Below are 16,133 nucleotides of genomic sequence, written 5' to 3' on the forward strand. Positions count from 1 at the left end.
AGGATGGAAATATTTTCCCCAACAAATTTCTATCATGTATGTGGTTTTCATTCAGGAACGTCGGTTTGTTCCAAAATCGATTGTTAATCGCAAATTTTGTATTTCTAAGCACTTTTCAAACGACGTCTGTCATCCAATAGAATTGTTCCTAATATTCTACCTTCACCTTCGAGCCTGGTACACACGATCGGATTTTGAGCGTAGGACTTTTGTCCGAAGGGCGTTGGCCGTGAACTTGGATTGCATACAAACGGAATCGCACTGTGAAAAACTTAGGCAGGAATGTTCGTTCCGACTACGCAATATGTGAATGAACTCTTATTCTCGTACGTGATTCTGTAGACGGGGCCCTAGTGCGCTGTATTGCCCGCAGGCCTATAATGCTCTTAAGATGGCACTGGTGGAACCAACTGCCTCCAGAAGTCACCTAATTAGTAAATAGAGTCCACCTGTGTGTAATTTAATCTCAGTATAAATACTGTGAAGCCCTCAGATGTTTGTTAGAGAACCTTAGTGAACAAACAGCATCATGAAAGCCAAGGAACACACCAGACTGGTCAGGGATAAAGTTGTGGAGAAGTATAAAGCAGGGTTAGGTTATAATAAAATCTCCCAAGCTTTGAAGATCTCACGGAGCTCTCTTCAATCCATCATCCGAAAATGGAAAGAGTATGGCACAACTGCAAACCTACCAAGACATGGCCGACCACCTAAACTGACCGGGCCAGGCAAGGAGAGTATTCATCAGAGAAGCAGCCAAGAGGCCCATGGTAACTCTGGAGGAGCTGCAGAGATCCACAGCTCAGGGGGGAGAATCTGTCCACAGGACAACTATTAGTGGTCTCTCCACAAATCTGCCCTTTATGGAAGAGTGACAAGAAGAAAGTCATTGGTGAAAGAAAGACATAAGAAGTCCTGTTTGCAGTTTGTGAGAAGCCATGTGGGGGAGGGGACACCGCAAACATGTGGAAGAAGGTGCTCTGGTCACATGAGACCAAAATCAAACTTTTTGGCCTAAAAGCAAAACGCGATGTGTGGCGGAAAACCAACACTGCACATCACCCTGAATACACCATCCCCACTGTGAAACATGGTGGTGGCAGCATCATGTGGTGGGGATGCTTTTCTTTAGCAGGGAAGCTGATCAGAGTTGATGGGAAGATGGATGGAGCCAAATACAGGGCAATATTAGAAGAAAAAAGGTTCACCTTACAGCAGGACAAAGACCCTAAACATACAGCCAGAGCTACAATGGAATGGTTTAGATCAAAGCATATTGATGTGTTAGAATGGCCCAGTCACAGTCCAGACCTAAATCGCATTGAGAATCTGTGGCAAGACTTGAAAATTGCTGTTCAGACGCTCTCCATCCAATCTGACAGAAGTTGATATATTTTACAAAGAAGAATGGGCAGAAATGTCCCTCTCTAGATGTGCAAAGCTGGTAGAGACATCCCCAAAAAGACTTGTAGAGAAAGGGGGTTCTACAAAGTATTGACTCCGGGGGGTGCCATACAAATGTACACCCCCCCCCCCCACACTTTTCACATATTTATTTTGTAAAAAAATTGAAAACCATTTATCATTTTCTTTCCACTTCACAATGATGTGCCACTTTGTGTTGGTCTATCACATAAAATCCCAATAAAATACATTTACGTTTTTTAGATGTACCGTAAAAAAAAGGAGTATGAAAACTTTTTTCAAGGCACTGTGCATCTGCCACTCCATAGAGGGCAATGGATGGTCCAATAGGGTTCACCTGTCACCCCTTTTTTCTTACCTGGACCCGATCTTTCCAGCAATGGGGACAAGCACAGCCACTGTCTCGGTCCTTATTGGACAGATTGATAGCAGCGGGAGCCAATGGCTCCCGCTGCTTCCAATCAAATCCAGTGACACAGGAGCCAGGGGGTGGGGCCGAGTCCTGCTGTCTGTGTCAATGGAAGCAGCAGCAGGACTCGGGAGTGCCCACCATGGCAACCGGCTATCCATGGGGGCACTCGAGAATAGGAGGAGCCAGGAGCGCTGCGGGGGGGGGGGGGGGGCCCAGAAAAGGAGGATTGTTACCACTCTGTGCAAAACCCTTGCACAGAGGAGGTAAGTATAACATGTTTGTAAAGCTTCTTTTTTTGTTGTTGTTTTAAAAAAAAATAACAATCACTTTATTGTTACATTCATTCTTTATTGCTACATTGTAATTTTACACTAACATTAATTCTTTATTGTTACATTACCTCTTTGTTACTTTGTATTTGTTTTATTGTTACATTAATTCTTTATTGTTACATTACCTTTTTGTTGTTACATTGTATTTTTATATTGCATTAATTCTTTGTTAAATTACTTTTTGCTGTTGCATTGTATTTTTATATTGTTACATTCATTCTTTATTGTTGCATTACCTCTTTTGTTGTTTACATTGTATTTTTAGCTGTCTTTTTTACTTTTCTATTTTTAAATGTCCTTTCTATTTATTAATCAGCGCCCCCTTCCCCTTTTCCTCTAAGCGAAGTGTACCATAAATATTTAAACTTTTTATGAATCCTTCCCTTTTTTTTAATTTTTTATTTTTTTTTATTTTGACTCCACAAATATGTTTTGTCCGTCGGTCGTACAATATACACGGCTCCCTCGCCGAAGGTAAATAATGACTCGATCTCTCTCTCGCAGCCCGAGAGCCCAGCTGCGCTACCCTGTAATTGCTCTGTAAATACCGGAGAGATCGGCTGATTGGCCGGGTGGGCCATCTGCCGCGGACGCCGCTCCTTACATCTGCTTTTAAGAAAAGGTCGCAGAATTAAAAAAAAAAAAAATAGTAATTTTACTTGAGGAGCTATCCAAAAAAAATCGCGACTATTTTGGAAAGGGATTTTCTGGCAGCCTGGCGTGCCCTGCTCTTGGTGGGTGTGTGTGTGTGTGTGTGTGTGTGTGTGTGTGTGTAGCAGGGTGTGGAAAGAAAGCGTTCACATCACAGAGGGGGAGGAGAGAGAGGCACAAATTTAATACTTGGGGCAGTGTGGGAGGGGAAGGCGGGGGGGGGGGGGGGGGAGGCCGCCTGCACAGACCAGGAAATGCTCAGCCAGGCTGCAGTCCTACAATAACCCTCTCACACACACACAAATTCTTTTTTTGCAGAAGTAGGAAGAGCTTCCTCCTCCTCCTCCTTGTTTTTTTTTTTTTTTTTTCGCAGTCATCACGCATAAGCAAAAAAAAGAGAAAAAATAAGAAAAGTCCACCCACTCAAGTTGGTTCGTTCAGTGTGCGCTCCATCCAGCGCAGGGAGGCTTGATGGTGGACGCGTCTTTTTGCCGGCTAGGAGTGGAGCTGCCTCCATGTTCATAGGAAGGACTGTCTGTTGCCGCGACAAACAGCTGGAGTGACCGCGACATGGACGCGTTTTGTGGAAGCGGCGGGCGACTGGGCTCAAAATTCTGGGTAGGAAGTTTTGAGTTTTTATTTGTTTTCTAGTTAAAGGAAGCGTTGTGTATAGATTTTACGTTTTTTTTTAAATTTGTTTCTAGTTAAAGGAATCGTATGTAAATTTTTACGTTTTTTTTTATTTGTTTCCTAGTTATAGGAAGCATTGTGTGTAAATTTGTATTTGTGTTTGTTTTTAGATAAAGAAATCTTTATGTAAATTTTTAGTTTTTTATTTGTTTCTAGTTAAAGGAATCTTTATGTAAAATTTTACGTTTTTTTTTATATTTGTTTTCCAATTATAGGAAGCATTGTGTGTAAATTTTATATTTTTATTTGTTTTTAGATAAAGGAATCTTATGTAAATTCTAAGTTTTTTATTTGTTTCTCATTATAGGAAGCATTGTATGTGAATTTTTACGTTTTTGTTTGTTTCTAGTTATTAGAAGCATTGTGTGTACATTTTTAAATTTGTTTTTAGTTAAAGGAATATTATGTAAATTTACGTTTTTATTTGTGTTTAGTTAAAGCGGAAGTAATAAATTACACATATACATATGTGTGTGTGTGTGTGTGTGTGTGTGTGTGTGTGTGTATATATATATATATATATATATATATATATATATATATATATATATATATATATATATATATGTATATATATATATATGTATATATATATATATGTATATATATATAATTTTAATAATTGTGTGTGTGTGTGTGTGTGTGTGTGTGTGTATATATGTGTGTGTGTGTGTGTGTGTGTGTATATATATATATATATATATATATATATATATAAATTTTTTGTTATATATTTTTTATTTATTATTATTATATTTTTATATATATATTTGTGTGTGTGTGTGTTTTATATATATATATATATATATATATATATATATATATATATATACACAATTATTATTTTATATATAATATAATATTATTATAATTATTTATTTATATATATTATTATTTATTTATTTATATATATTATTATTTATTTATTTATATATAATAATATTATTATTTATATATAATAATATTATTATTTATATATAATAATAATAATATTATTATTATTATTATTATTATTATTATTTATTTATATATAATATTATTATTATTTATATATAATAATAATATTATAATATTATTAATTATATATATATATATATATTATAATATAATAATTTTTTTGTTTTTGTAAGGCAAAAGGGATAATAAGCTAGTATACACAGATACATACTAGCTCATTATGAAATACTTACCTTTTTTAGAACGAGGCATCAGTAGGTGATCTCGGTCCACGCCATGGGAGCGGACATTTTCCCTCTGCGTGTCTTCCTGGGTATCGCGGCTCCGGCGCTGTGAGTGGCCGGAGCCACGATGTCCTCGCTCCCACGCATGCACGCGCCGGAGACTTATTTCCGGCAAGGTCCGGCGTCTGCCGGGCTTTAAGCCGAGTAACTCGGAAGCGCTTGCGCCGCTGAAGTCAGCGGCTGCATACAAGGGGAATATCTCCTAAACCGTTGAGGTTTAGGAAATTATTCTTTTTACCTACAGGTACGAATTATTATAGGCTTACCTGTAGGTAAAAGTAAAAAAAAAAGGGGGGGGGGGTATACAACCGTTTTTTAAATGAAACATTGAGTGTAAATTTATGTTTTTTATTTGTTTTTAGTCAAAGGAAGCATTGTATGTAAATGACATGTTTTATTTAAAGAAAAGCGCCTAACAATGCGCCGGCGTTACCGGTCGTCTGCGTTTCCCTTTTTTAGGTTACCGCATACATTCTGTTGGTTTTGGTGTATTTTACCTTTTTGTAGTTTGTTGTTCTGTCTGTAGCAGCAGCTTCCTTTTTGTACTCCATCATTATCTATGGTGAGCGCGTTCATTCATCACTGTGGACGATCCCTTCGGGGGATCTTTTTCCTAGAAGAGAGAACCGGTCAGTTGGCTGCCTTCCTCTAAACGGAATCCTCAGAAGTTTCTATTCTCTCCGTCTGCGGGAAGAAAAATTGTATGTTGGCATGAAGGGGTGGGGCACGCCATTGGCAGTCCAGTGCGTTTTTATTCTGATAGAAAAGTGCATGGATGGTGATTCATTTTTTTATTATTATCTTTTATACAGGATTAAGGCCCAGTTCACACTTATGCCATGCCAGACATTGCATGTGATTCGCAGCGCACTGCTGTTCACATTACATGCGATGTCTGTGCGATGCGATTTCAGCCTTACTATCTCTTCACATTAAATGCGATGTCTGTGCGGTGCGATTTCAGCCTTACTATCTCTTCACATTAAATGCGATGTCTGTGCGGTGCGATTTCAGCCTTACTATCTCTTCACATTACATGCGATGTCTGTGCGGTGCGATTTCAGCCTTACTATCTCTTCACATTGCATGCGATGTCTGTGCGGTGCGATTTCAGCCTTACTATCTCTTCACATTGCATGCGATGTCTGTGCGGTGCGATTTCAGCCTTACTATCTGTTCACATTGCATGCGATGTCTGTGCGGTGCGATTTCAGCCATACTATCTCTTCACATTACATGCGATGTCTGTGCGGTGCGATTTCAGCCTTACTATCTCTTCACATTACATGCGATGTCTGTGCGGTGCGATTTCAGCCTTACTATCTCTTCACATTGCATGTGATGTCTGTGCGGTGCGATTTCAGCCTTACTATCTGTTCACATTGCATGCGATGTCTGTGCGGTGCAATTTCAGCCATACTATCTGTTCACATTGCATGCGATGTCTGTGCGGTGCAATTTCAGCCTTATTATCTGTTCACATTACATGCGATGTCTGTGCGGTGCAATTTCAGCCTTATTATCTGTTCACATTACATGCGATGTCTGTGCGGTGCGATTTCACCTGTACATATAGTATGGCTGATATCGCACCGCATTCGGTCCAAACACGCACAGGACCCATGTGTGTTCACACCTATGCGATCCGTTTCATGTCCGAACTGTCAGTTCGCAGTGCGATACGCGAGCTGAAATGGGGGTGTCGTTGACATATAATGACGCTCCCCAGCAGTTCACATATGGCAGTGTGAGTCGGGAACCCGCAGTGGATTCGCAGGGTTCTCGCATCGCACCAGTGTGAACAGGGCCTTGTAGAGCGCCAACAGTTTGTGCAGCGCTTTACAACATGAGGGCAGACAGAGATGCAATACAGGAGGGATCAGAGGGCCCCTCGCTCATTGGAGCTTACAATCTAGGGGCCAGATTCAGGTACGAGTTACGACGGCGTATCCCCAGATACGCCGCCGTAACTCTGAGTGTGCGGCGTCCTATCTATGCGCCTGATTCTTAGAATCAGTTACGCATAGATTTCCCTAAGATCCGACCGGCGTAAGAGTCTCTTACGCCGTCGTATCTTAGGTTGCATATTTACGCTGGACGCTAGGTGGCGCTTCCGTATATTTCCGCGATGAATATGCAAATTAGGTAGATACGACGATTCAGAAATGTACGTGCGCCCGGTGCCTTTTTTTTAAGTCGTTTCCATTAGGCTTTTTCCAGCGTATAGTTACCCCTGCTATATGAGACGTAGCCAATGTTAAGTATGGACGTCGGGCCATCGTCAAATTTTTTTACGCCGTTTGCGTAAGTCGTTCGCGAATAGGGCTGTGCGTAAGTTACATTCACGTCGAAAGCATTGACTATTTGCGGCGTAATTTGGAGCATGCGCACTGGGATACGTTCACGGACGGTGCATGTGTAAAAAGCGTCATTTACGCGGGGTCACGAGTAATTGGCATAAAACACGCCCACCACTTCCACATTTGAATTAGGCGGGCTTACGCAGACACAGTTACACTACGCCGCCGTAACTTACAGCGCAAGTTCTTTCTGAATACAGGACCTGCCGCTGTAAGTTACGGCGGCGTAGTGTATCTGAGATACGCTACGCCCGCCGAAAGTTACGCTATTGTACCTGAATCTGGCCCCTAGGAATCTAATCTAGATTCCAATGGCTTTGGTTCACCCCAGTGCAGTGCGTTCCGGTGCAGTCGACAAAAGTAGAACATGTTGCATTTTGTTTTGTATGAAATGCTTCTGAAATGTGGAAAAACAAATTAAAAACGCATCAGAACGCACACAGTATCTGGTGGTTAGCACTACCGCCTGGCAGCACTGGGGTCATCGGTATGAATCCCAACCGCGGCACTACCTACCTGGAGTTTGCATGTTCTCCCTGTGCGGGTTTCTTCAAGGTGCTCCGGTTTCCTCCCACACTCCAAAGACATGCTGGAAGGTTGATTGCCTCCTGTCTATATTGTCCCTAGTATGTGTATGTAGGATTGTGAGATGGGGACCATAGATTGTAAGCTCCTTGGGGGCAGGGAGTAATGTGACTGTACAATACACACTCACCGGGCCACTTTATTAGGTTCCCGAGGCTCCCCAGCGCCCCCCCCCCCCCACCTCTTGCCGCATGCGGTATTGCATGCCATTGAAGTCAATGCGGAATTTATTTTCTTTTCCATTGACTTCAATGGGGAAAATCACTTTGATATGCAAGCACTTTGGATTACAAGCGTTCTCCTGGAACGGATTATGCTCGTAATCCGAAGGTTCCACTGTATTTGGAACTGTTCATAATTCCCTCTACCTTGACTAAGGCCCTTGTTGAAGAAAAACAACCCCAAAGCATGATGCTGCCACCACCATGCTTCACAGTGGGTATGGTCTTTCTTTTGGTGATGTGCAGTGTTGTTGTTTTTTGTGCCAAACATATACTTTTGGAATTATGGCCAAAAAGTTCAACCTTGGTTTTATCAGATCAGAACACATTTTCCCACATGCTTTTGGGAGACTCCAGAGGTGTTTTTTGCAATATTTAGCCGGGCTTGGATGTTTCTCTTAAAAGTCTTTTGTCTTGCCACTCTACCCCATAACCCAGACACATGAAGAATTCTGGAGATTGTTGTCACGTGTACCACACAGCCAGTACTTGCCACTGCAGCTCCTTTAATGTTGCTGTAGGCCTCTTGCTAGCTTCCTTGACCAGTTTTCTTCTCGTCTTTTCTTAAATTTTGGAGGGACGTCCAGTTTTTGGTAATCCAAAGTACTTGCATATCAAAGCGAGTTTCCCCATTAAAGTCAATGGAAATTAAAATAATTTGTTCCGCATTGACTTCAATGGCATGCAATACCGCATGTGGCCAGAGGTGGGTGGTGTTGGAGAGCCTCAAACACACGGAAAGACCCGAGGACAGCTCGGCTGACCTCTGCAAACCTGGGAGAGGCTCAGGAACGGACTCTTTCCGAGCATTTCCGAATGGCGCTGATCGTTGCTGTTCGGCTCTGCTCCGCTCGGCTCCGGTGCCCAGGGCCGCCATTAGGAATTTCGGGGCCCCCTACCACAGCTTCATGCATGGGCCCCCGGAGTAGAGAACTAGGGGGGGGGGGGGTTCTGCCGAAAATGCAAGTGAATCTCACCTCTCCCTCCTCTAGCCAGATCTTCGGCGCCGGGCCCCTTACATGCCTGTACCCCCCTGATGGCGGCCCTGCCGGCGCCCCCCCCCCCCCACCTCAGGCCAAACCCGGTACTGCACACCGCTGCGGCTTGAATCCTACTTGTTTTGCGAGACAACACTCCCAAACCGAGTTAGGATTTTTAAAAATACAGCGCCCGTATTGCGAAACGCTCGTTAACCGCGTTACACGCAATCCGAGGTTCCACTGTATATCTAATGCCTTGGAAATTCTTTTGTACTCTTCTCCTGACTGATGCCTTTTAACAATGAGATCCCTCTGATGCTTTGGAAGATCTCTGCGGACCATGGCTTTTGCTGTAGGATGCGACCAGGAAAATGTCAGGAAAGACCTACTAGAACAGCTGAACTTTTATTTGGGGTTAATCGGAGGCACATAAATGATGGCCGGTGTGTACTGACTCCTATGTAACATGAGTATGAATGTGATTGCTTAATTCTGAACACAGCGGCATCCCCAGTTCTAAGAGGGTGTGCAGACTTATGCAACCACATTGGCCCAGATCCACAAAGAAATTACGCGGGCGTATCTATTGATACGCTGCGTAATTTCTACGATGTCCCGTCGTATCTTGTTTTGTATCCACAAAACAAGATACGACTGAATGTGGGCTCGATCCGACTGGCGTACGTCTTAGTACGCCGTCGGGTCTTAGGTGCATATTTCCGCTGGCCGCTAGGTGGCGCTTCAGTTGATTTCCGCGTAGAGTATGCAAATGAGCTAGATACGGCGATCCACAAACGTACGTCCGCCCGGCGCATTTTTTTACGTTGTTTACGTAAGGCTTTTTTCGGCGTAACGTTACCCCTGCTCTATGAGTCGTACACAATGTTAAGTATGGACGTTGGGCCAGCGTAGATTTTTCCGTTGTTTACGTAAAACGTTCGCGAATAGGGCTTTGCGTAAATTACGTTCACGTCGAAGGCATTGTTTGCGACGTGATTTCGAGCATGCGCACTGGGATTCCCCTACGGACGGCGCATGCGCCGTTCAAAAAAAAATGTAATTTACGTGGGGTCAAGATGAATTACCATAAAACACGCCCACTTCTTATGCATTTGAATTGCGCGCCCTTACGCCGACACAGTTACACTACGCCGCCGTAACTTACGGTGCAAATTCTTTGTGGATACGGAAAATACGCTGTAAGTTACGGCGGCGTAGTGTATCTGAGATACGCTACGCCGGCCTTATATATGCGCCGAGGTACGTGGATCTGGCCCATTATCTTTTTTATTTTTGCGCCCTCTAAAAGATTTTAGTTTCTTTTTCATTGTACAGTTTTTTTAGGCCACATTAAAGGTGGGAAAAATAAATGATTTATCTTTTGTCTCATTTTTATACATCACAGAAACCTGAGAGTCGATTTGTATATCCTCTGTATGTCTGCATGCGTGTTGTCTGCGCATGAATTATATTTGTTTATGTAAACGAATCACCGGTGATGTAACATTGTATTCTGTTTCTTTAAGTAAACCTGTTTCTCCAGTAGAGTGGCTTAGAATGAATCGTATTTTGATTTCATAAAGCACATTAGATCTCCGAAGTTATATATATGCGTCTCGTATAAGTGAGATCCACATGGAATTTGATCTCTAACGAACTGTAATTTCATTCTGTTTTAATATGTTCATTGTTGGATTGTGAAACCTCATCCATTGGAAACATACACTAGATGGTCAAAAGTATTGGGACACCTGCCTTTTACATGCACTTGAACTTTAATGGCATCCCAGTCTTATAGGTGGATTGAGAGAGTGCAGCCTCAGAGAGAGTAACATGTAAACAGTCCGTCGGATTTCCAAATACTGTAATTAAACATATAAGCTCCGTTTTGTGTTGAAAATAACTGTGAAATCTAAAACTCTGGTGGGTGTAAGAAGATGTGCGCTTGTCCCCTTGTCACTCTATCATTACTGTGCAATGGTGTGGGGTGTAGAAAGATGGCGGTGACGAAACGTCACTTCCGGAGCAGTCTGTGATGGGGAGCCGAATGTGACAACACACCGGCATCATTCAGGGTCACTGTCTACTTCCTGGACTGAGATGTAGACACAGATCAGTCCCTGTTGCAGCCTAACATTATGTGTTATGGGGCCCCCTAGCAGTTGGCGTTGGCTCACATGAGGCGTGGAGCAGTTGTCTTCACCAGGGCTCCTGATGTTGGAGGTGGCTAGAAACTCTAGTGGGCCCTTTGTTGCAATTATTATACTAGTCACAACCCTTCAAGATTGCCACAACAGGGTTCACTGTGCACAGTACTGTAGACAAGAGCATAGTACGGTCAGGCAATTCTGTAGACAAGATAGTGGTCAGGTCAGGCAATACTGTAGACAAGAGAGTGGTCGGGTCAGGCAATGCTGTAGACAAGAGAGTGGTCGGGTCAGACAATACTGTAGACAAGAAAGTAGTCAGGCAATACTGTAGACAAGAGCATAATTAGGTCAGACAATACTGTAGAAAAGAGGATGGTCAGGTCAGGCAATACTGTAGACAAGAAAGTGGTCAGGTCAAACAATACTGTAGAAAAGAGTGTGGTCAGGTCAGGCAGGTGGAAGGCATGAGCGTAGTTAGGACAAGGCAGGGTCCGAGACAGGTGAGAGAGTAGTCAGGTCAAAGCAGGTGAGACAGTAGTCGGGTTAGGGCAGACAAGAGTAGCTGGGTCCAGGCCAGAGTCAAGGCAGGTGAAAGAGTAGCCAGGTCCATGCAGGGGTTGAGGCAGGCAAGAGAGAAGTCAGGTCCAAGCATGGGTCAAGGCAGACGAGCCTAGTGGTAGCACTGACCCTGAGCCAACCTCAAACACTGGTAACCTTCTGGACGGAGGACAGGCCCAGTGTCCTTACTGTAAATTCTGGAAGTCCGGGAGGGAGCGGAGGTCCTAGGAATCCTGGAAGACCTGGCAGGGATCCTAACTCCTAGTAAATATATAGCAGTGGCACAGAATCCAACAAGAGCTTTATTTGTCACATTTTAAAAAACGTAGTGGGTCCTAACACTGACGCGTTTCTGCCTTAATCATCGCTCATTACTATGACTTCTGTAACTATACTTGCTACAAAGTTGCAATGTGTCAGCCTGCGCACTTGTGGCGAGAAGAAGCGATTGTCCTGCATGTGACTGACCTCAGCCTGTCACATTGCCCCGTCGGTTGTTGAATGTTTCGCAGCAGATGCGGCCGTTTCCCCTTTCCTCGCGGTTCTCTGATTTGCAGGAAGTTTCTCAGTGTTGTCTGGTCACGGCGCTTTCGTCACACAGTCTCTCACGCTGTGGATTTTTCATGCTCTCGCCGTGTGACCGAGTCTGATCTTCAGAGAATGGAGAGCGAGGGGTGCAGGCGAGGACTCTGACAAAAAAAGGACAGAGGAATGCTGGCCTGGCCTGGCTGAGGGGCGCTGCGTCAGATTAAATTGAAGGACTAAAATCCCTTGTATGGAAACTGATGACAGGGCATCCGTGTGAATACAACGATCAACAATCGTTTGGTTGGTTGGAGGCAGAACTTGGCTCTCTCAATTTGTGTTCACCACTGCTCAGTATGAAATGTAAACTGACCATACACAGAAAGAGGATTCGAGAGATTTTTGGAAGTGAGTGGATGACTGGTCACCCTTTTAGGCCTCTCTTTTAGGGAAGTTGGTCATTCTTAACCACTTCAGCCCCATAAGGATTTACCCCCTTAATGACCAGGCCAATTTTTTGCGATACGGCACTGTCGCTTTAACTGACAATTGCGCGGGCGTGAGACTTTGTACCCAGATAAAACTCATGTCCTTTTTTTTCTCACAAATATCGCTTGCTTTTGGTGGTATTTGATCACTTCTGCGGTTTTTATATTTTTGCGCTATACACAAAAAAAGACGACAATTTTATAAAAAAAAAAACAAAAAAACAATGTTTTTGTATTTTCTGCTATACAACAGACCCTCGTTATTGGTGTCATTGGGCCTTATTATTGGTGTCATTGGGCCTTATTATTGGTGTCATTGGGCCCTCATTATTGGTATCATTGGGCCCCCATTATTGGTGTCATTGGGCCCCCATTATTGGTGTCATTGGGCCTTATTATTGGTGTCATTGGGCCTTATTATTGGTGTCATTGGGCCTTATTATTGGTGTCATTGGGCCTTATTATTGGTGTCATTGTGCCTTATTATTGGTGTCATTGGGCCTTATTATTGGTGTCATTGGGCCCTCATTATTGGTATCATTGGGCCCCCGTTATTGGTGTCATTGGGCCCCCATTATTGGTGTCATTGGGCCCCCATTATTGGTGTCATTGGGCCCCCATTATTGGTGTCATTGGGCCCCCAATATTGGTGTCATTGGGCCCCCATTATTGGTGTCATTGGGCCCTCGTTATTGGTGTCATTGGGCCCTCGTTATTGGTGTCATTGGGCCCTCGTTATTGGTGTCATTGGGCCCCCATTATTGGTGTCATTGGGCCCCCATTATTGGTGTCATTGGGCCCCCATTATTGGTGTCATTGGGCCCCCACTATTGGTGTCATTGGCCCCCAATATTGGTGTCATTGGGCCCCCATTATTGGTGTCATTGGGCCCTCGTTATTGGTGTCATTGCTCCTCATTGGTGTGAATGGGCCCTCGTTATTGGTGTCATTGGGCCCCCATTATTGGTGTCATTGGGCCCCCATTATTGGTGTCATTGGGCCCTCGTTATTGGGCCCCCATTATTGGTGTCATTGGACCCCCATTATTGGTGCCATTGGGAAAAATGGTGCCCCATCTTTGGTGTAATTGGGAGGAATCGTGCCCCTTCATTGTTGTGAGTGGGGGAATTATGCCCTATTGTTTGTATCGGTGGATAAAACAGTGCCCCAAGGGCCTGATAAAAACAAGCAAAGGGCCACATCTGGCCCCCAGGCTGCAGTATGGAGACCTACACCTTCCTAATAATGGGGATTAACAAAGACCTAAACGTATCATGCAATAGTTCATACATACTTTGTCCCCCAATAAAATTGTTTCAGATGCATTGACCTACCTCCATAGACGCAGTCTGTCCTGACAGTGTGATCACCTGCTGACCTTGCACCATCCACAGGCAGCTTAACTCTTCAATAAGACACAGAAGTTTAATCCAATGCAATTTTGCTTCAGGAAAAGTCCAGTATGGAGGATGGCTGTTCAGTCTTTTGAGCTGTAAGCAGAAAAAGCCCCATCTCAGTGAAGAATTAACACTGACTGATGGGACATGGAAGAAACGGGGAGGGTTGAACTAGGACTGAGCTAACTAGCTTTAAACAGGAGGGGGGGACAGAGGGAGTTACCAAATTGTACAAGTAAACAAGTTGTAGTGGCTCTAAACCACCAGTAGATGTCATCAGAGCAATAGTAACCTGATCTAGTTCAATACGACAGCAGAATATAATGCATACAGTATGAGTGGGACAGAACAACTTCAAAGAAAAATGGGGGAGTAATTGTACAGCTGTGTGTATCTACTTGTATGAAACTCATTTATTATAAATAAAATCCCTGAGAAACATTGGCAACCGCCCTGGACTATTGGGGTACCTCATTCTATGATGTCACAAAATATTCCACTATTATCAACAATTGTTTTTTTACAGAGACCCTAGAGAATAAAATTGCATGTCGTTGCAATATTTTTTTGTCATGCGGTATTTGCGAAGTCGTCTTTCAAATGCACTTTTTTATGAATTAAAGAAAAAAAAAACAGTAAAGTTAGCCCAATATTTTTGTATAATGTGAAAGATGATGTTACGCCGAGTAAACGGACACCTAACATGTCACGCTTTAACCACTTCCATACCGGGCCTATTCTGGTATTCCTCTCCTACATGTAAAAAAATCATTAGCCAGATTCAGAGAGAGTTACGCCGGCGTATCAGTAGATACGCCGTCGTAACTCTGAATCTGCGCCGTTGTAAATTTAAGCGTATGCACAAACTGAGATACGCTTAAATGTTGCTAAGATACGACCGGCGTAAGTCTCCTACGCCGTCGTATCTTAACTGCATGTTTACGCTGGCCGCTAGGGGTGTGTACGCTGATTTACGCCTAGAGTATGTAAATCAGCGAGATACGCCTATTCACCAACGTACGCCCGGCCGTCGCAGCAAAGATACGCCGTTTACGTAAGCCGTTTTCAGGCCTAAAGATATTCCACCAAAAAGATGGAGCAGCCAATGTTAAGTATGGATGTCGGAACCGCGTCGAATTTTAAAATTTTCACGTCGTTCGTGAATGGGGCTGGGCGTAATTTACGTTCATGTCGAAACCAATAAGTCTTTGCGGCGTAATTTGGAGCATGCGCACTGGGATATGTCCACGGACGGCGCATGCGCCATTCGTAAAAAACGTCAATCACGTCGGGTCACGATTCATTAGCATAAAACACGCCCACCTCTTCACAATTTGAATTAGGCGCGCTTAGGCCGGCTCATTTACGCTACGCCGCCGTAACTTAGGACGCAAGTGCTTTGTGAATACAGCACTTGCCTCTCTAACTTACGGCGGCGTAGCGTATATGCGATACGCCTGCCTAATGATAGGCACGGATACCTGAATCCAGCTACATATATTCATATATATATGTGCAAGTAGCAAGGTGGTGGCACCCAACGTGGGAATAGTGGGGTCTCTGGAGGAGGGGGGGAGGGGGGAGTTTCTGTTCACTGATTGTCCTCCGGTGAGTTGTTTAGGAGATGATATATGGAAATGTTTTCTGGAACCATTCCCAAAGGATGGTGTGTGAAGGGTCTGGTGATACCATGTCTCTCATCATCCCTCTTCTTATAGCTCCACATCACACGGATAGAACACTAAATCACTCCAATCTCATAGAAGCTTTAACATGTTTAACTGCTTCAATGCCGGGCACTTTTACTCCCTTCCTGCCCAGGCCAAGTTTCAGTTTTCAGCAAGTTGGAAGAATGTTCCTTACATTGGTGATCAGTGGGAAGAATGTCCCTTACATTGGTGATCAGTGGGAAGAATGTCCCTTACATTGGTGATCAGTGAGAAGAATGTTCCTTACATTGGAGATCAGTGAGAAGAATGTTCCTTACATTGGTGATCAGTGGGAAGAATGTCCCTTACATTGGTGATCAGTGAGAAGAATGTTCCTTACATTGGTGATCAGTGGGAAGAATGTCCCTTACATTGGTGATCAGTGGGAAGAATGTCCCTTACATTGGTG

General features: G+C 43.6%; 1 protein-coding gene across 2 annotated transcripts in view; it reads left to right on the forward strand.

Moving 5' to 3' along the window:
* The window catches only part of ABCC3 (ATP binding cassette subfamily C member 3), a 120,639-nt gene that overhangs the window by 31,618 nt on the left and 72,888 nt on the right, over window positions 1-16,133 (forward strand). Inside the window, exon 1 of one of the 2 annotated variants that reach the window (XM_040330891.1) lies at window positions 3,192-3,438. The exons of the other annotated variant lie outside the window; for it this stretch is intronic. Coding sequence (XP_040186825.1) covers window positions 3,391-3,438 — 48 coding nt within the window. The 5' untranslated portion in view covers window positions 3,192-3,390. Of the gene's footprint in view, window positions 1-3,191; window positions 3,439-16,133 lie in introns of those variants that run through there. 2 annotated transcript variants of the gene reach the window in all.

This window comes from Rana temporaria, chromosome 12 (genome assembly GCF_905171775.1).
Source record: "Rana temporaria chromosome 12, aRanTem1.1, whole genome shotgun sequence".
Taxonomy (NCBI): domain Eukaryota; kingdom Metazoa; phylum Chordata; class Amphibia; order Anura; family Ranidae; genus Rana; species Rana temporaria.